This window comes from Ovis aries, chromosome 8 (genome assembly GCF_016772045.2).
Source record: "Ovis aries strain OAR_USU_Benz2616 breed Rambouillet chromosome 8, ARS-UI_Ramb_v3.0, whole genome shotgun sequence".
Lineage (NCBI taxonomy): Eukaryota > Metazoa > Chordata > Mammalia > Artiodactyla > Bovidae > Ovis > Ovis aries.
In genome coordinates this window covers 17,151,011-17,172,243 of record NC_056061.1, presented here as the reverse complement: position 1 = coordinate 17,172,243, position 21,233 = coordinate 17,151,011, and the positions used below count along the sequence as shown (strand labels likewise).

The following is a 21,233-nucleotide window of genomic DNA, read 5'->3' as shown; positions in this document are numbered from 1 at the left end:
ATTTATATAATACTGAACTGAAGTTATGACTTAAATTATCACCACTGGACCTTAGTGACCAATGATAGAATCAGTAGAAAAATGAAAATAAACTAACTTGAGATGCATAACTTAAAAACATAACTATTATAAGGATGGACTTTAAAATACAATGAAATAAACTTCCTGCCAAAGAAAAATTTGTTAAAAGGAACATAAAATTAAAATATGAATTTTTCTTCAAAAAGTTGTTTGAATGTGGACATTATAAATAGCATATTACCTGGCAGCATCTAGAAGACTACAGAGATACTGAAAAAATGAAGTTAAAATTTATTTTGTAAGTAAAAATAAAAAATAGTATAGAGCAAGTAGACAGATATAAAGAAACACTTGAAGTACTGCTTCTCTATATCTATTACTAACATTTTTATAGTGCTTTCTATGTGTCAAGCACTGCTATGCCCTTCTAATTTTTCATATGTAAGCCTCAGGTTAACTCTATGAGGAAATATATAATTATCCTCCATTTTACAGATGGTAACTGACATCTCACTTTCAGTTCAGGTTAGTCACTCAGTCACGTCTGACTCTGCGACCCCATGGACTGCAGCACGTGAGGCCTCCCTGCCCATCACCAGCTCTGGGAGTTTACTCAAACTTATGTCCATCAAGTCGGTGATGCCATCCAACTATCTCATCCTCTGTCATCCCCTTTTCCTCCTGCCTTCAATCATTCCCAGCATCAGGGTCTTTTCAAATGAGTCAGCTCTTCGCATCAGGTGGCCAAAGTATTGGAGTTTCAGCTTCAACATCAGTCTTTCCAATGAATATTCAGGACTGATTTCCTTTAGAATGGACTGGTTGGATCTTTTTTGCAGTCCAAGAGATCTCACTTTACACAACTAGTAAACAGCAGGCAGTCTGACTCCATGTTGCTAACCACTATATATATTGATGGTTATTACATGCATCAACAATGGAATGGTAAATCTTTTTCATGTAGGAGAGAATGACTCCATTTAAACATTATAAGAAAGCACACACACACATCAATATACTTTATCCTCAGGAGCATTTTACTTCTTGGATTGCTTTTTATGTGACTTAAAATCCTACTGTTAAAAATTTAGCCAGAATACCAGAGGAAAATATTACCTTATAAAAGAAAGAAAAGATACAGAAAAAAATTCATTCAATGTATTAATAAGAAGAGGGCAAAATCTATGGTCTACAATTAGAAAACTCAGAAAAACACTTGCTATGCAAAAGGAGGATCTACTGGTATGATTTCCCCAGAAATCCTCATCACTGCTTGCTATGTGATTATCTGATGCTATTCACAGAAAATTAAAATTGAATGTGAAAACACATTTTGAGATAAAGAGCACACTACCCAAAAAAGTTTAATAGCTGTATGTTTTTTTTTCTACCTTCTTTGAACTAGAAAGTCCAAAAATGAAGCTCAGCTATTAATGAGTGTAATTTTAAAAAAGGTTTAAGACTTATATGCTACCATTAGAGAATTCTAATTTTAGAAAAGTAATTGCTTTCTTCTCAGGTTGAACATTCTCACTGACTCCTCCACCATACTTGAAAAAGTTACTTTGCTAGTCAAAAGGAAACCATGAACCTATGAAAGTGAACATTTCTTTAATTCAGCTGCTTTTAAATGTTAAGGAGTATAAATTCAACCAGAAAATATTTAAACCTTGGGTTAAAAAGTATGATAAATATTGAGGAGCAAAATCTGGGCAAGATATCATCCATTTCTAGGCCTCTTTTTAAAAAGACCACATTTTGGCAGGAATTCAACCCAATACCGAGGGAGGAAAGGAACAGGCCGAGCTGCCTCCATCTTGAAAAAGAAGGAAACTCCATCTTCCACGTTCAGTGAGCTTTGGACCATGTGCCTAGGAGCCATGGGGATAACATACCTATTGCCAAACTGGCCTCCGGGACTGATAAACACCAGATTCCATATCAAGATTTCCTGTCGCCAAAAAGAATGTAATAATCCTCTATGTAGTCAATCACCTTTGTAATCTTTATGGCACCCATTGGTGTAGGCTACAGTGTATAACCAGCTGACCCTTCTGATTATGAATCATGGCTGTAACCTGATTGTATCCCCCTTTACCATTTTCCAGGTTAGGTTTAAGGAATTTGGGGATGTGGGCTTGAGCAGTACACTTAAGATACATAAGGTTTTCACAAAAGTCCGTTGGTTTCCTTAGCTAGGAGGAGACTCTGCCTTGGGCCCACAGGTGTACTAAACTGCACTCCACTATCTGCATTGTCCTTCTGAGTGAGTTTGTTTCCCGGATCGTGTGGCTACAATGATACCAATGCAGGGAAGCCCCAGTTGACTCCTGAGAAAACTGAATAGTAAACAAAACGCCTCTAATAAATCAAGCAAAAGTGCTAATACAGAACCTAAATGCAGCAAAGACTATAATGTAAAAATCTAATGACTATAATTTACTCTGTAATATTACAGAAGACAAATTACCTTTAAACATTTTTTAAAAATTATTCCAAATATTATAAAATAATTTTAAATATTATATTATAAATATTATAAAATTTAAAATATTATAACAATTTAAATATCATAAAATTATTTTAAATATTATAAATATAGAACATACGCTCAACTATTTCTACAACACAGAAAACACCAAGTGAAATTCAGCATCTTACCTTAGACCAAAGATGTGTGATTGTTCGTAGTTGAATAAAGAACGAATCTTGGCTTCAGAATTCAAAATTATAAGTCTGTCAATAATATCCTATAAAATAGTCTTAGAGTTAGACTGTACTTGGCTGAAACCATTTAAAGAAAATCAAATTGACAAATAGCTAGATTTGTGCTTTACATGTAAACGTATGGAGCTTTACATTTGAATGTAGAGAGCCATTTAAAAAAGGAATTTTTTTTTTTTTTAATTAATAGCTGAGTCTCACCCCTAGATTCTAAATTAATTGGTCTGGGTGTGATATGGACATTAAGACTTGTAAACATTCTTGAAATGAATCAAATGTTTAGCCAAAAAGGAGAATCATTAGTTTATAACCCACTTTGGTACTGTGTGAGCAGCTTACTGTAACCAGTTAAATACTGCTTAAACTGCTAAAAATGTAAACTACTTTCAAAAACAAATTTGAATTCTACAAATGTGAAGCATAAACAGTGGATTTAGTTTTATCTGGAACTATTTGAGATTTTGTTAATACATATCGTCTTCTCATGTAAATCAGTGGTTTCCAACCCTGAACACGACCCTATAGAACTTAAAAAAGTAAACAGCTGTCCAGGCTCTGCTGCTGCGGCTGCTAAGTTGCTTCAGTCATGTCCGACTCTGTGCAACCCCATAGACAGCAGCCCACCAGGCTCCCCCGTCCCTGGGATTCTCCAGGCAAGAACACTAGAGTGGGGTGCCATTTCCTTCTCCAATGCATAAAAGTGAAGAGTGAAATTGAAGTAGCTCAATCCTGTCTGACTCTTAGCGACCCCATGGACTGCAGCCTACCAGGCTCCTCCATCCATGGGATTTTCCAGGCAAGGGTACTGGAGTGGGGTGCCATTGCCTTCTCCTACCCCAAAGCAATTACCTCACTATTCCTGAGGGGAGGATTCTGGCATTAACATCCTTGTAAAAGCTTCCCCAAGTTGTTGCAATGGGTAACCAGGTTTAAAAATCACTGATGCAGAGAGAACTTGATGCCTAGGTGTCATCAGCTGTCCCAAGCAATGACAACAAAATACAAGCCCAACACAAAATTTTGAGCATTCTCTAAGAGGTTTTCTTTCTATAATGCATGACTTTTGTGCATATCTTTGGGCTTAGGCCGAAGAAATTTATTTATAGACAAATACCTTTCTCTCTCATTGTTCATTTTCCTGACCAACAAACTTGCTACATTTCATGAGTTTAAATTTAAGATACTTCTGTAACCAATATGGCAAAAGGAGGAAGGTTATACTAGGAAATAAAGTCACATATTTACTGAGGTCAATGTAGATAATAGTACAAACATATCAAATAACTTAAGAGGCCAAGAAATAAGTCTGTAAGAAGGAGGAAATAATGGACTTAAAATCACATCTCAAAAATAATAAACAAGACACAGTAAATACAGGAGTTTTAATAAACTTACAAAGTGTTTACATGGAACACTTAGGAAGGCATTTACCATTCCACAGATATCTTGAAAAATGTGTAAATAATATAAGCATAAGAATTTACAATCAGCCTAACAATGAAGAATGAAAGAATTGCTAACTTTAAGAATCTGTTATTGTTGTCTGCTTCTTAGCAAGTGTTGACTTAAAAATAGTCACAACCTTAAAGTTGAGAGTTATGTTTTATCCAGTGCAAATTTTTAGGACTTAAGCTCAGGAGGCAACATCTCAAGAAACCCTGAGAAAACTGCTCTAGAGGGGTGGGTCGGGATGTGAGTCAGGTTACATAGAAGTTTGCAACAAAAGGCAGGTAAGCTTATACAGAAGTTTGCAACAAAAGGCAGGTAGTCTGAACATCTTTGTGAATTAAAGAAAACTAGATATCCCAAGTTAAGGAAATTAGCACTTTTCTATGTATGGAAAGATACAAGAGTCTGGACTCACAGAAATCATTCCTTTTATTAGCATCTCAGCTATCCTAGGGCCAGTATCCTGAGTTCACATCCTGAGTTCTTAAGTGCTCGCCACAGGGAGAGGCTGGAGCCCAATGGCTGCCTGATCTCTCTAAGGTATTTTTCTCCTTCCTGAGTGCCCTCAGGGTTCAGGAATTCACCTTTGGAGGCCCAGAATCCCTGATGCCTGTGACATCCTTGTTTACTGATACAGAAGGAAATACTCCATTTCTCACTGCTGCTGCTGCTGCTAAGTCGCTTCAGTCATGTCCGATTCTGTGCGACCGCATAGACGGCAGCCCACCAGGCTCCCCCGTCCCTAGGATTCTCCAGGCAAGAACACTGAAGTGGCTCGCCATTTCCTTCTCCAATGCATGAAAGTAAAAAGTGAACGTGAAGTCGCTCAGTCGTGTCAGACCGACTCTTCACAACTAGACACTCCTCGTTTCAAAACACTTCTTGACACTTCATGGTTCAAAAGTTTTAGCTCTGAATCTAAGTATTAGATATTGTAAGAATACAGCATAGAGAATGTATTTCCAATAAGCTAACTGCAGCAATCTATCAATGATATTGCATTTTTCAGAGAACAAATGTTACAGTAAATGAATTCTTCTTCAAAGAGGATTATATTGATGGATCACCACTTAGGGAAGAAAAGGAAACTCCTGAGAAGTCTGCCCTATGGAGAAATTCAGTTTCTAAGCAAAATGAGTGTCAAGAAGGCAATGTTTCCTAAAATAAGCAGTAGCTTTCCAGTAACAAATTAGTGCAAGTAAGGCTTGGGACTTGCAAAAAGGAGTCAGAAACTCTGTACTTTTTTTTTTAAAGCATATTGTCTAGCTTGAGAATACGTTAAATGACCAAGTAAGCCAGAATGAAACCAAGACTGGAAAAACAAAGACGAATATTCATTTCCTAAAACTCAATATATGTTTGAGTGCCTATTGTGTTTAAAATTGTCCCAAAGCTTGTGTTTGTGCTATTTGATGCCTTTTACTTAAGAAAGAGCCAAGTGAAGGATAAAGAACAGATAAAACATAATGCCAATATTCCCATACTTGCATTATTAGGAGTAGCTTGCAACTAGTTAGTCCATGAACATCTATAAGCAAAGTTCAGTCTATTAAAAGTCCTTCCTTGTACTTCGTCAAAGAAGGGAATGTCTTAGTCCATTCTGGACACTATAATAAAATTCCATAGACTGGGTAGTTTAGAAACAACAGAAGTTTATTTCTCCCATTTCTGGAGGCAGAGAAGTACAAGATCAAGTTGTCAAATTTTGTGTCTGATGAGGATCTATTTTCTAGCTCACAGACAGTCATTTTTTGCTGTGTCCACAGATGGTAGAAGGGGCAAGGGTCTTTTTTTTTTTTAGGCACTATTCACCCCTTAAAGGGCTTCCCCTGTGGCTCAGCTGATAAGGAATCCACCTGCAATGTGGGAGACCTGGGCTGAATCCCTGGGTTGGGAAGATCCCCTGGAGAAGGGAATGGCCACCCACTCCAGTAATCCGGCCTGGAGAATTCCATGGACTGTATAATCTATGGGGTCACAAAGAGGCAGACATGACTGAGAGACTTTTCACTTCACTTCACTTCACTTCACTTCACTTCACTTCACCCCTTAAAGACGCCACCTCCAAATACCATCATACTGGGAATGAAGTTTCAATAAATGAATTTAGGGGTATACAAACATTTAGTCTATAGACAAGAGGTAGATGAAAATGCCATTCTGGCGGTGTGGTGAGTTGAATGGTAACTATCCCTGAAAAAGCATGTCTATGTTCTAATCCCAAAAATCCATGATTGTTACCCTATTGAGAAAAAGGGTCTTTGCAGAGGTAACTAAGAATCGAGGTAAGATCATCTTGGCTTAAGCAAGTAGGCCCTAAATCTAATGACAAGTGTTCTTGTAAGAAAAAGACAAAGGGATATTTAAAAAAGAAGAGGAGAAAGCCTAAACCAGAAAATGTATACAATGAACCTGGAATATCCTATCAAATAAATCAATAAAGAAAAATACCAAATAACAAAAGGAGTCAGTAGACAAAGAAAGAATATTTTGACCATCAAAAGCAATAATGACTGCACTGAGTTGAAATACATGTGTAAAAACCAAAAGTTCATTATGATAATAACCATCATAAAACCTCCCTTTTACAGATTACTAGAACACAAATTCATTACTCTGCATATTTTTGCTATTTCTGAAAGAACTGTATTTCAGATTCCCTTATTAAATAATTTCAGTTAAATATAAAAAGGAACAACAAATAGAATCACCATTTCACATCTCTTAATGATACAATTAGTACAACTTATAGCAAAAGTAGCCTAGTTTCTCCAATAAGTTAACTGCATGGAAACAAAAAGGGGAAAATGTTTTAGAAAATGACTGAAGAGGATATAATGACTGAATACAACATCTGGACCTTGTTTGGATCATGACTTGAGAAACTGAAAAAAACAAAGACATCTTTGACACAACAGAGGAAACTTCTATACAGACTATACTAGATATTAGATAATGGGAAGGAGCATGGACTGTGTATGGAGACAAAGGGAAAAAGGAAATAAACAGAATGACTGCATCTGGCTTTCACTTTTAAAGGATCATTGTGAGGATAACTTATGAGCTAAGACTGGAAGAAAAAACAGTTAACATATCACTGGAGTAATCTAGACAAGAAACCAAGGTCTAAACTAAGATAGTCTTAATATAAACAAAGTAAATAAGACCAAGTCATGAAGGAGAGAAAAATTTATAAATAGTGAAAAATTACCATAAAAAGGAGTCAAAAATGACTTTCCAGCGTGTAGTTCATTCAACTATGTGAATGATAGTGCCATATGCTGAGATAGAAAAATAAGAAATGGAACTGATTTAAGACAGACAAAAACATAATATTCAGTTGCGGACATGGTTAAATTTAAGATTTCTATGAGTTTTCCTAATGTCCATTATCTGGTAGAAATATGGGTATAGATCTGGCAGTCAAGTAAGTGATACAGTTCAGAGAGTTATCAATGTAGAACCGAAGCCACAGAATTGGATGAAATGAACCTAAAGGTGTGGTACTGTGGTGCTGGAGAAGACTCTTAAGAGTCCCTTGGACTGTAAAGAGATCAAACCAGTCAATACTAAAGGAAATCAGTCCTGAATATTCAATGGAAGGGCTGATGCTGAAACTGAAACTCCCAATACTTTGGCCACCTGATATGAAGAGCTGACTTACTGGAAAAAACCCTGATGCTGGGAAGAATTGAAGTCAGGAGGAGAAGGGGATGACAGAGGATGAGATAGTTAGATGGAATGACAGACAAGACTTTGAACAAGCTCCAGGAGTTGGTGATGGACAGGGAAGCCTGATGTGCTGCAGTCCATGGGGTCAAAGAGTCAGACACAACTGAGTGACTGAACTGACGGAACCTAAAGGACATTAGAAAGCAGACGAGAAGTCCATGAAGGAGACCACAGAAGCTGTAAGAGACCTACAACTAGTGCCACAGAAAAGAATGACAATGAGGAGGAATGAATCAACTCCACTAAATGCCACAAGATGGTAAATAAAGTTAAATATAGGGGAAGGTTATTTAGCTTATATGCAGAGTACATCATGAGGAACGCTAGGCGGGAAGAAGCACAAGCTGGAATCAAGATTGCCGGGAGAAATATCAATCACCTCAGATATGCAGATGATACCACCCTTATGGCAGAAAGTGAAGAGGAACTAAAAGCCTCTTGATGAAAGTGAAAGAGGAGAGTGAAAAAGTTGGCTTAAAGCTTAACATTCAGAAAACGAAGATCATGGCATCTGGTCCCATCACTTCATGGGAAATAGATGGGGAAACAGTGGAAACAGTGTCAGACTTTATTTTGGGGGGCTCCAAAATCATGGCTGCAGATGGTGATTGCAGCCATGAAATTAAAAGACGCTTACTCCTTGGAAGGAAGGTTATGACCAATCTAGATAGCATATTCAAAAGCAGAGACATTACTTTGCTGACTAAGATCCGTCTAGTCAAGGCTATGCTTTTTCCAGTGGTCATGTATGGATGTGAGAGTTTGACTGTGAAGAAAGCTGAGCACTAAAGAACTGATGCTTTTGAACTGTGGAGTTGGAGAAGACTCTTGAGAGTCCCTTGGACTGCAAGGAGATCCAACCAGTCCATTCTAAAGGACATCAGCCCTGGGATTTCTTTGGAAGGACTGATGCTAAAGCTGAAACTCCAATACTTTGGCCACCTCATGCAAAGAGTTGACTCATTGGAAAAGACCTTGATGCTGGGAGGGATTAGGGGCAGGAGGAGAAGGAGACAACAGAGGATGAGATGGCTGGATGGCATCACCAACTCAATGGACATGAGTTTGAGTGAACTCTGGGAGTTGGTGATGGACAGGGAGGTCTGCTGTGCTGCAATTCATGGGGTCGCAGAGTCGGACACAACTGAGCACCTAACTGAACTGAACTGAGGGCAAGGCTCCATTAGATTAGGGAATTACATATTTATCAGTGACTTCTGGCAGAACAATTTCAGTAGTTGGTTAGGCAAGACTCCAGATTATGGTGACTTCTAGAGTTGATACAAGAGAAAGAAGTTGAGAATTCAAATATAGGCAATTTTTTCAAGATACTTTCTGACAAAGAAACAAAAAAGAAAACTATAGGGTGATAGCTAATAGACAACATAGATCAAGGGAGGTTTTTTTTTTTTTTTAATAAGAATTTATACTTGTTTAAATGATGACTGGAAGCAGTGATTCACTTACAGGGTTAAAATGTAGTGTCATTAAGAAGATGAACTAGCAAAACTATATGCAGTTAATCATTTTAAGACTATATTAAAGACAAATCCTTTACTTAAGTGAACAGGTATTTTTGACTATGCACTATAGCACATCTACAAAAACTTGAGAACAAACGCCAAAGCCATTGCTCAAGATTAAATAACAGCACATTTGTATTAATATAATACTTGTCTTCCACAACAGATTTCAATGAAGGTAATAATATTAGAAATACTTTCGAAAACCATTCACTGGGTATCTACTATCAAGTTATTACTAAATGTAAATATGACCAAGATATTCTACTCACTTTCAGGTCCTCACATTGTAATAGGGAAGACAGGCAGATAAATGGTTAATTATAAAACTACTTAAGAAGTACCAAGATATAAGTAAGTATAAGCTAAAACTGTGACACTTCAAGAATATAAAAGTTTATAGAGAAAAATATTTTATTTGTATTTCATTCATATAAATTATCAAAAAATTTCCAAAGTAGAGCAAATTTTTAAAAATAAAATGTTTAGGGTCAACAAGAATTAGAAGAATTCAAAATGTCAAAATGATATAAGAAAAACAACACACTGGACAAACTGACCAAAAGATAAATGCAATGATCAGAATTTCAGAATTAAATGATTCCTTAATAATGCATATATACACATATTTAATTTGTATTTAAATACAAATCGGTGTTTAATTCATAAATTTAACAAAAGATGAGGAACTTAATACACTTGAATGATTAAAATAAGTTACCCATTTTGAAATATGAATATAAAATAAGTTTCAAATAAATATTCATATACTGTTCTCATAGGGCAGTAATACACAGATCATTTAAAATATAAACAGAAAACATATTGGACTCTTTAGATACAATTTATTCCTAATTATCTTAGTCAATGAAGGAGCAATAATCGTATGACTAATAACATGAGTCATCTAAAAATAATTAATACACTAACTTTTATATATGCTGGATCTCTTCCTTATTTGGGAAACATTTCAGTTCAGTCGCTCAGTCATGTCCAACTCTTTGAAACCCCATGGACTGCAGCACGCCAGGCTTCCCTGCCCATCACTAACTACTGGAGCTTACTCAAACTCACGTTAACCTTGTTATTTCAATAGGTGCTGCCATTTTTAAACAGCCAGGATCAAAGATTCCATTTATAGATAATTTGGAAGCTAACATTCTATATTGGAGAAGGAAATGGAAACCCACTCCAGTACTCTTGCCTGGAAAATTCCATGGACTGAGGAGCCTGGTAGGCTACAGTCCATGGGGTCACAAAGAGTTGGACATGACTGAGTGACTTCACTTTCACTTATAGCTAAATAAATCAAATAGGTTTTCAAATGTGATTTATTGTACCATTTTTTTTCTGTTACACTGCATTTTTACTACATATCTTAAAAAGTAGCACTGTAAAAGTGAAAGATTAAAAGAAAATAACTTACAATAATACTTGTTGGGACTTCACGAAGAGAGTATTCTGTTTTATTAGGAAGACTTTGATTGCCAACCAGCTCAAAAACAGCAGGATAAGATAACAGGTTCACCAGTGCTAGAAAAGACTAGGCGGGAAGAAAAAAAACTGTTCAAATCATTCATTTTTTTTTTTTTTTCTCAGTCACATCTACTGAAGAGTCATTAATGCAAATGGGAGTTTTTAAAATAAGCCTAATCAACCCGTAAAACTGAAATATATGCTTCTATGACAAGTACAAAATAGTTAACAACAATAATCTATGTACTGACAATGCATAAAAACTATAAGAAAATGTAACTGAGAGTTGGAAAATGTTTTAAAATATGTATCTCTGACAGTTTGGTTCTGACAAAAATGAAATGATACATTTTTCTCATTCTTTGGATTGTTATATCTGATGTGTAAGAAAATATAATACTTCAGGGCTCTGGGGCAAGATGACAAATTCTATATATTACGGCACTCAGGTCACAAGGCTATTTTCAGTGTTTAACTGTTGATACATTCACTGGAAATTCAAGTAATATATTAATAATTACAGTTAATTAGAAAAAGCTATGGCTTTTCCTATCAAAATCAGCTCGTTTTCTCATGCAATTTTACCAAGTTAATCTCTCCATGAAAACTTTAAGCTCCTGCTCTTCTCTCATTGTCAAGAATCCGAATATTTTTCTCAGGCACAGGTCATTCTTTCGATGCCCTGTGTAAAAGTATGCAGTGGGTGCCCATTACTAAACATCAGATCTAAACTTCTTAGCATGACTTTCAAGGCACTTTATTGACACTTTTCTTCCCTTCAGTCTCAAAAGCCTCAGTTGCCATTAAGTTTCCTCAGCCTGAAATCATCACTGCAGTCAATCAAATCTGCCTGCTGTCTCCTTCAAGTGACTGCCACATATACAAACTTTTCTTATCCTACTAAGGAGCTCCCTTTTAGCCCTCCCATTGACCTATTATGTTACTTTATAAGCTTTCAAAAGTTTGCCACATATTTTCTAGAAGGCTTTCTTATTAAGTCTATCCACATCTAGAAGCCCTATATTCTGTTAATACGTGTATATTTAGTTTTTATTATATTAATTGCACTTATTTGTAACTATTAAGTTTTCCTCTTGCCAGTTTAAAATGTTCACTAGTCTCAGAAATTCTGAAGATCAAACACATAAAGAATTTTCACTACAATAAAAAATGATTATACTACGAAATGCAATCTACAGATTCAATGAGATCCCTATCAAATTACCAATGGCATTTTTCACAAAAATAGGACAAAAAACTTCACACCTCATATGGAAACACAAAAGACCCCGAATAGCCAAAGCAATCTTGAAAAGTAGAATGGAGCTGGAGGAATCAATCTTCCTGACTTCAGACTATACTACAAAGCTACAGTCATCAAGACAGTATGGTCTGGCACAAAAACAGAAATACAGACCAATGCAACAAGACAGAACCCCCAGAGATAAATCCACACACCTAAGGTTACCTTATTTTTAACAAAGGAGGCAAGAATATACAATGGGGCAAAAATAGCCTCTTCAATAAGTGTTGCTGGGAAAACTGGACAGCTATGTGTAACAGAATGAAATTAGAACACTTCCTAACACCATACACAAATATAAACTCAAAATGGATTAAAGACCTAAATGTAAGATCATAAACTATAAAACTCTTAGAGGAAAACATAGGCAGAACACTCTGAGACATAAATCACACCAAGATCCTCTGTGATCTACCTCCTAGAGTAATAGAAATAAAAACAAAAATAAACAGTGGGATCTAGCTAAACTTAAAAGCTTTTGAACAGCAAAGGAAACTATAAGCAAGGTGAAAAGACAACCCTCGGAATGGGAGAAAATAACAGCAAATGAGACAATAGAAAAAGGATTAATTTCCAAAATACAGAAGCCGCTCATACAAGTCAATACCAGAAAAACAGCCAATCAAAACAGTGGGAAAAATACCTAAATAGACATTTCTCCAAAGAAAATATACAGATGGATAACAAACACATGAAAAGATGCTCAACATCGCTCATTATTAGAGAAATGCAAATCAAACTATGATGAGATATCATCTCATACTGGTCAGAATGGCCATCATCAAAATGTTTACAAACAATAAATGCTGGAGAGGGTGTGGAGAAAAGGGAACAGTCTTGAACTGTTGGTGGGAATGTAAATTGAGACAGCCACTATGGAACTCAGTATGGAGATTCCTTAAAAAAACTAGGAATAAAGCCACTACAGGACCCAGCAATCCCACTATTAAGCATATACCCTGAGGAAACCAAAACTGAAAAAGACACATGTACCCCAAGGTTCACTGTGGCACCACTTACAATAGCTAGTACATGGAAGCAACCTAGATGTCCACTGACAAATCAATGAGTGAAGAAGCTGTGGTACATATATACAATGGAACGTTACTCAGCCATAAAAAGGAATCTATCTGGGCCAGTTCAAATGAGATGGATGAACCTAGAGCCTATTAAATAGAGTGAAGTCAGTCAGAAAGAGAAAACAGATATCATATACCAATATATATACAGAATATGGAAATACGGTACTGATGCAATTATTTCCAAGGCAGCAATGGAGTTACAGACATAAAAAACAGACTTATGGGCACACAGGTCGGGGGCAGTGAGTAAGGAGAGGGTGGGATCTATGGAGAGAGTAACATGGAAACTTACATTAGTATATGTAAAATAGACAGCCAATGGGAATTTGCTGTATGACTCAGGGAGCTCAAACCAGGGCTCTGTAACAACCTAAAGGGGTGGGATGGGGAGTGAAGTGGGGGGAAGGTTCAAAGGGAAGGGACATATGTATACCTATGGCTGATTCATTTTGATGTTTGGCAGAAACCAGCACAATTCTGTAAAACAATTATCCTTCAATTTAAAAATCAATAAATTTTTAAAAAGGAAAGGAAAAAAAAAGAATTTTCACAAAAATCAGAACACTGAGATAATGGAAAGAATAGTTTAATTCAATTTCTCATTTAATAGATGAGAAAACTTGAGGACCAGAGAAGCAAAAGGGTCTTGGTCAAAGACATATAATCAAAAATTTGATAGCAGAACTAATTGCATCTCCTTATTCACAGGCTAAGATTACTCACTACAAAATAAATAATCTTCAGATACTATTTAACAGTATCACCCTAGCTCCACAGTCCTGGTTATTCAATAAAATTTTCTGTGGTGATGGAAATTTTATGTTCTAAACTGTACAATATGATAGTCACTAGCTACATGTGACTACAGATAAGCACTTAAGATATGATTAATGTAACTGAGACTGAATTTTTACTTTTAGTTTTAATTTAAATTTACACAGCTATGTGTTATTGTCTAGCATACAGCAAAAGCAAAGCTACAGAGAGAAGGAAGGAGAAACTGGATTAAAACTTTTAAATGAACCTCTTTATATATGGAAGCTACGTCATTGTTTCCTAAAATTTAAATGACAATAAAATTAAATGCCCCCAAAAATAAAATCCACATATAAATGAAATCATATGGTATTTGTCTTTCTCAATCTGACTTTTCTCGCTTAGTATAATACTTTCTGGGTCCATTCATGTCACAAATGACAAGATTTCATTTTATTGTATAGCTGAGTAATATTTCATTCTATATCTATACCACATTTTCTTTATCCAGTCATCAGTGAATGTTGAGTTTCATAAATGAATGTTGAATTTTGTCAAAAGCTCTTTCTGTATCTACTGAGATGATGTGATTTTTATCCTTCAATTGTTAATGTAGACTATCACACCAACTAATTTTCAGATGCTGAACCATCCTTGTAACCCTGGGATAAATCCACTTGATCATGGTGTATGACCCCTTTAATATACGGTTGAGTTTGATTTGCCAGTATTTTATTGAGGATTTTTGCAACTACCTTCAGTGATACTGGTCTATATATTTTTTTCATAGTCTTATTTCTGAATCAGGGTGATGTGGGCCTCACAGACTGAATTCTGAAATATTTCTTCATCTCAAGCGTGGAATAGTTTAAGGAGAAGGATTAATTGTTTAAATGTCTGATATAATTCACCTGTGAAGCCATCTGATCCTAGATTTTTGTCTGTTGGGAGTCTTTTAAAAATTACTAATTCAATTTCATTATTGGTCATCTGACTGTTCACTGTTCATATTTTGTATTCCTGATTCAATCTTGAAAGATGGGTAAAATCCTAGAAATATACAATTTCTCCTAGGTTGTCCACTTAATTGGCATATAATTGTCCATAGTAATATCATGACTTCTGTGATACTAGTTGTAACTTCTTTTCCATTTCCAATCTATTTGGGTCCTCTCTTTTTTGGAGAAGTCTAGCTAACGGTTTATTAATTTTGTTTATCTTTTTAAAAAATCAGCTGTTAGTTTTACTGATCTTTTCTATTGGTTTTTTAGTCTCTATTTCTGTTTCAATTTTTATTATTTCTTTCCTTCTATTAAATTTGGATTTGTTTGTTCTTTTTCTAGTTCCTTTAAGTCCACGTTTATTATTTTGTCTGATGTCTATGATATTTATTAACTGAAAAAAATTATACTATAAAATATAGTTCAGTTCAGTCGCTCAGTAGTGTCCGACTCTTTGTGACCCAATGAATCACAGCACGCCCATCACCAACTCCCGGAGTTCACTCAGACTCATGTCCATCGAGTCAGTGATGCCATCCAGCCATCTCATCCTCTGTCATCCCCTTCTCCTCCTGCCCCCAATCCCTCCCAACATCAGAGTCTTTTCCAATGAGTCAACTCTTTGCATGAGGTGGCCAAAGTTCTGGAGTTTCAGCTTCAGCATCATTCCCTCCAAAGAAATCCCAAATAAAATAAAGTAGGAATATCATAAAAAAAGAATGTCCTTGCAAGACAATTGCCAAGAAACACTGGTATTTCTGTCTGTTTATTTTAAAAACACAAAGTTAGAAATGAAAGAAAGGAGGGAAAGGACAAACTTAGGAAAGGCTGCTGATTGTAACTGAATATGGATTAAAGTCTGGATGAAGCAATTTGAGAGATACTTAAAATCTATACATTATTAGATAAATCATTTCTTACCTTTTGACAGCTTTGGTCAATAGGGTCCACTGGAGTAGATCTGGGATGGGTTACTCTAACATCATCTCTTCCACATTCCAGATTGGCCCATAATTCAGTTATAAGTGCATTAATAAACCCTAAGAAGAATTTTACATCATATTTATAGTATATTACTTCTTTGAATTGTGGTAGAAAGACATAATTATCCTTCTGACGAGACTGTTCCACAATGACAAAAGACATACTTGAATCCTGTATAAGAAATAAACTCTAACCTTGGTAGAAATTAGTGCTGATATTGTTAATATATGCTTATGATAAAACTATGTAATGACTAAACTCTCATTATTATGAAACCATGTAATGACTAAACTCTCAAAACTATTCCCCTAGGGGACTGAATTTTGAGTCCCAGTTTTTAATCCTCTAGTCAATAATCTCTCAGTATGTTTTCCTGAAAAAAAGCAAAAAAGTTAACACGTTACTCTGCAAATGAGCTAACAGTGAAATGCAGCCTGGAAGGAGGCATCAGGAGGCACCAAAAGCAACTGAACAGTACATGTGTTCTCTTTCTCTAATGTAACTATCCTTTTGTATTTCCATATGCTTAGAACAGTTCTCTATTTCATACAACTTTTGGTTCCATACAGTCTTCAAATTTTCCTGAGTCAGATACTACATATCTAAATGAAAGTGACCATTAAGTTTGATTATCAAATTATTTTATGAGGAATCAAAGCATATGGAAAAGTGTAAAACAGAATACCTAATCATAAAATCAGTAATTTAGCAGTAACACATTACAGCAGAATGGGTTTCTAGTGTAACAAAATATACAGGCTCTGAAATCAAGACTAACAGCATTCAAATTACTAATCTGCCAGCTTATTAAGTTATATATCCTTGAATCTTTTGAATTCTAACAGCATCAGTTACCAATGTGAAAACTGAAAAAGTGCTACATTTGAAGGTTGCCGTAAAGTATAAATGAAACGATATACATAGAGTTCTCAATGCAGTGTCTAAGACATCATAGGAACTCAGGCAGTGTCAGTCTTCCTTCCTTTGTCCTATGAAAAATTGCATTTAATCCTTTGAAGGAAAGCTGGATACTATAAGGTTTAGAAGCTTAATGACTCGACCAACAGGGAAATCTGGGATTGAATCTAGTCTTCAAATGTTTCCATTAATGTGCCCCTGAGTACTATAAATAACTTTGATTTTATTCTAAGTAAAGCAGTAAGTGGTTCGCTTAGGACAGCTTCTGCCAAGAAATATGTTTCATAATATAAGCAGTTCAAGTAAGTTAAGCCAAAAAATACTTAAGATTTAGGTACACCATAGAAAAATATTTTCATTTGAGGAGAGACTCAATAGTGACCACTGAGGTTATGATTCTTCACTTCTAAGGTTTAAATATAATCACAGCATCTCTATCAGAGACTACATCTGGTCTCTGGTGCAGGGTTCAGGTAACTTTACAATATATTAAGTCTTCAACATTTGAACATCTTAAAAATCCAATCTGTAGTAGATAATACATGCTGACTATAAACTCCAGAAATAGTGGTGAAAATTAAGTGGGTGAGAATCTTTCAAGAAAGGAAGAGAAAAGGGAATAAGAAAATGATATGTATGTGTGATAACTATTATGACTATAAATATTGATTCATATATAAAACACTGAAACTGAGCATTAAAGCCTATCAGATGGAACTATTCAAGAAAAGATGATATACTTTTGATTTATGAAGCAACGGGTTCTTAAAGCCATTAGGTATATCTTAGTTTAGGTTCATTATGTACCATTGTTCTGAGGAAAGAAAAAATTGCATATATTTTACAGAAAAAAAATTCCTAGTGAGATTTCATGGAAGCGAAAAGGATATACCATTAATACTCTTTTACCTATGGCCTAACTTGGGAAGAAGAACTTCAGAGTGAAATAGCTGATACTTGATCATGGCAGCTGAATTTTGTATCGACTGGCTCATTTTATTTAAATTATATTTTTAAAGAACTTACCTGAATTTTGTAGAGCTATTGCACCTGCTGCTGTTGATGCCACTTGTGTAACCAAAACTCCATAACCAAACTTTTTATGCCTGCTGATCTAATGTAAATAAGAAAACATGAGAAGCAGGAAAACATAGCATGCTAATATTTTATTTACATTTTATATGCAGACTTACTGATTTCTTTATTAAAATGCTAGACAGTGTTTCAAGTAAAGATAATAAGAGCAGGAAAAAAAAAACTATAGTGATCAGTGAGTTCAACTAACAAATATTTTTGACAATCTTATTTCAGAACTAGGCTCTGATACCAGCCCTAAAACTAAGAAGCTTCATGACCTTAAACAAGTCACTATGTCTCTAAGTCTCTTTATATATAAAATAAGGGACTTTGGACTAAATGAAAAGAGATTCCTTCTAACTCTTATTTCTGTTATCTTACTATTTTATCCTTTAATGGTTCTTCAATAATAAATTATCATTGATTAATCTGTATTGACTGCCAATTTTTGCACTGGGCTTTCAAATAAACAGCTTTAAAAAGAACAATGGTATCTTCTTAAAAATCATCCTTTTAGAGGCAATATGATTTTTTTTTCCCAAAGGAGGAAGTTATACACACATGCACACATAAGCCTCATTTAATATACATTGTAGAAAACCAGAAATAATTGCTACTTCACAGAGAATATTATACATATACTCATGGTAAAGTTCAGAAGTATCTCTTAGCAAAAATCACAATAAGGAAATAACAAAGACACTATAAAATGTTCCTCCTTCCTCAGATTTCATAGGTCAGCCTGATCTTAGCCAAAGTGTTTGACTTCTAAATAGAGCTAACCATTTAGAATTTGTATTTTTCAACATTTTATTAAAAGGATAAGCATATATTTCAATCAAATATTTAAAATATAAACTATACATTCTGTTTTAAGGGCAAAAAAGGGGGGGAACTAAAAGACTGGGAAAAAAATAAGGCTTATTTCTTCAATTTTTTTGCTGCTCACAACTCTATAAATTTGCCTTCCAAATCTCATTCTCCATGTTCCTTACTTTACCATCCATTAATTCAGCAAGTAGATAACATAGAAGTACAGCAAAGTAAGTGTTTATCTTTTCCCACATGGCTTTTTCCATGACAGGAAGAAAAACACCTTACTCATCAATCATCCCAAATGACCCTACTAATTCAGATACGTAGCCATAGGGGTCTCCCAATCAAAACTAAATACTAAAAAAGAAGAGGCAAAGAAAACCTTCAGAGAAGTTACAGGGGCTTCATTAAATAAGACTTAGATTTCACGGACACTGTTAAAATATAAGACCAGAATCTCAGTTCTAGAATTACTGCCATCAATAACCACATGTGTGAACGCAGGCAGATCATTTATACCAGCTTGAATCTCAACATTATTTTCAGCAAAATTAAAGAAAGTCTAGCTGCTTTCTTACAAGACAACACAGAGTCTAAATTTTCAAAAAATGTCTTGAATGGTATAAATTGATATTAAAGTATTATACTAAATTATATGGTTGTAATTTACTGAGGTCCAGGGAACATCTTCTATTACAACTAACATCACAATACAAAGGAAGATCAGATTGCTTTAAATTTTATGAATATAAAAAAAATATCATCTAATCCTAGGTATATTATCACAATAGTAAAAAGTTGTATCTGAATGGTCTCAAGCATCTGAATGAGAAAGAAAAATGTCTTTGAACTGCTTGAATATTTTCAGAAATGGAACAAAAATGAAAACCCAAATGGTTAACTAGCATACAAGGAGAAATTCAAACTCACCAACAGATCAAAACACAATTTATATAAACTTTAAAAGCCTGTAAACTTCTACATTTGCTATATTATGAATGTCTGTGTCCTGCAAAAATTCCTAAGTTGAAATCCTAAGCCCCAGAGGGGATGGTAGGAAGTGGGGCCTTTGGGAAGCTATTTGTGAAGGTAGAGAGTGATCATGAAAGGGATTAATGCTCTTCTATAAAAATAAATAAATAAAAGATCCCCAAGAGGCCCTAGCCCTTTCTGCTAAGCTACAATAAGAACATCAAGAAACAGCAACTTCCAGAGATAAAAGGAAACACTTTTAAAAGCATACCTATGCTGATTCACTTCCCTGTACACTGGAAATCGACACAACATTGTAAAGCAACTATATCCCAATTAAAAAAAAAAAGCAAACAAAAACAACAGCAACAACAACAAAAAGTACACCTATGATCCTAAGAAGCTCTGAAGTCTAGGGATATTTACTGTAATAGCAAAAAAAAAAAAAAAAAAGTCAATGATCTCTGTGAGAAAGGCCTAGATTTTAAATTTAAACAGTAGCAATAATAAAAGCCCTCTACAAATATATTTATTTATTTCAAAATGTGAATGCTAAACTCTCATTGACACATTTAGACCCCAAAATGGAATTCCATTGAGTTTTAATATATCCAGATGTCTGATATATTTATAAAACATCTGGATGAATGAGTTTTTCAATTTCATTCAGTTGTTTCATCTTGTAGAATAGTCATAGATACCAATATCAACTCTAATGCTTTCTTGAAAAAATATCAAGTTAAATATAATGCTATATGAGTTTTTAATTGAAGTTTAATAATCTCTTCACACAAAGAAACCAGAATGATGTTCTTAATGTCTACAGAAACAAAAGTTCCTTTTGCCTGTGGCAGATGATAATTCGCACCTGTAATTTTTTTGCATATCGGTTGAACATAAATGTCACACATTCGTTGATGGCACCTGTTCTTTGAAGAAGCAGTAGTCCTTTGGGAGTGGCAGCAAAATTTAGTAAATCATCTAACAAATTCTCTTCCCAAGCCATACTGAAAGAGGTAAAAAGAAAGGTATAAATGTCTTTACTATTCTCAAAACTGGAAAAAAAAAAAAAAAACTCAGCTTAATACTACCAACAATTAAATTTACAAAGAACACACTGGCTGCAAAGTATTTAACTGTTTGAAAATAAGATAAACAGCATGACTTCCTTAACAGTGAGCTGTTATTCTTTTTTCTACTATCTAATAATTTTCCTTCACTAAATGAATCGAATATTAACTGCACATATCAGCATTTCATCATACCAAAATTCTCTCAACCAGGTCTTAATCTCATTCCACATCTCCTATTAAAATTCTGCTGTGCCTAAATTCCCCAAGCCCCAGCTCTCCATTATTTCTATACATCCTTTTCATTAAGGAGTATTTGTCTTTTGACT

The 21,233-nt window shown here is 34.9% G+C and overlaps 1 protein-coding gene across 3 annotated transcripts in view; it reads right to left on the bottom strand.

Moving 5' to 3' along the window:
• TBC1D32 (TBC1 domain family member 32) overlaps positions 1–21,233 on the bottom strand; it is a 198,437-nt gene that overhangs the window by 106,369 nt on the left and 70,835 nt on the right. For all 3 annotated transcript variants that reach the window (XM_004011160.6, XM_015097326.4, XM_060419209.1), the window contains 5 exons: positions 20,703–20,841; positions 17,996–18,083; positions 15,989–16,107; positions 10,876–10,992; positions 2,683–2,771 (listed from right to left, as the gene is read on the bottom strand). In XM_004011160.6, the coding sequence (XP_004011209.4) occupies positions 2,683–2,771; positions 10,876–10,992; positions 15,989–16,107; positions 17,996–18,083; positions 20,703–20,841 (552 nt within the window). The remainder of the gene's footprint in view (positions 1–2,682; positions 2,772–10,875; positions 10,993–15,988; positions 16,108–17,995; positions 18,084–20,702; positions 20,842–21,233) is intronic.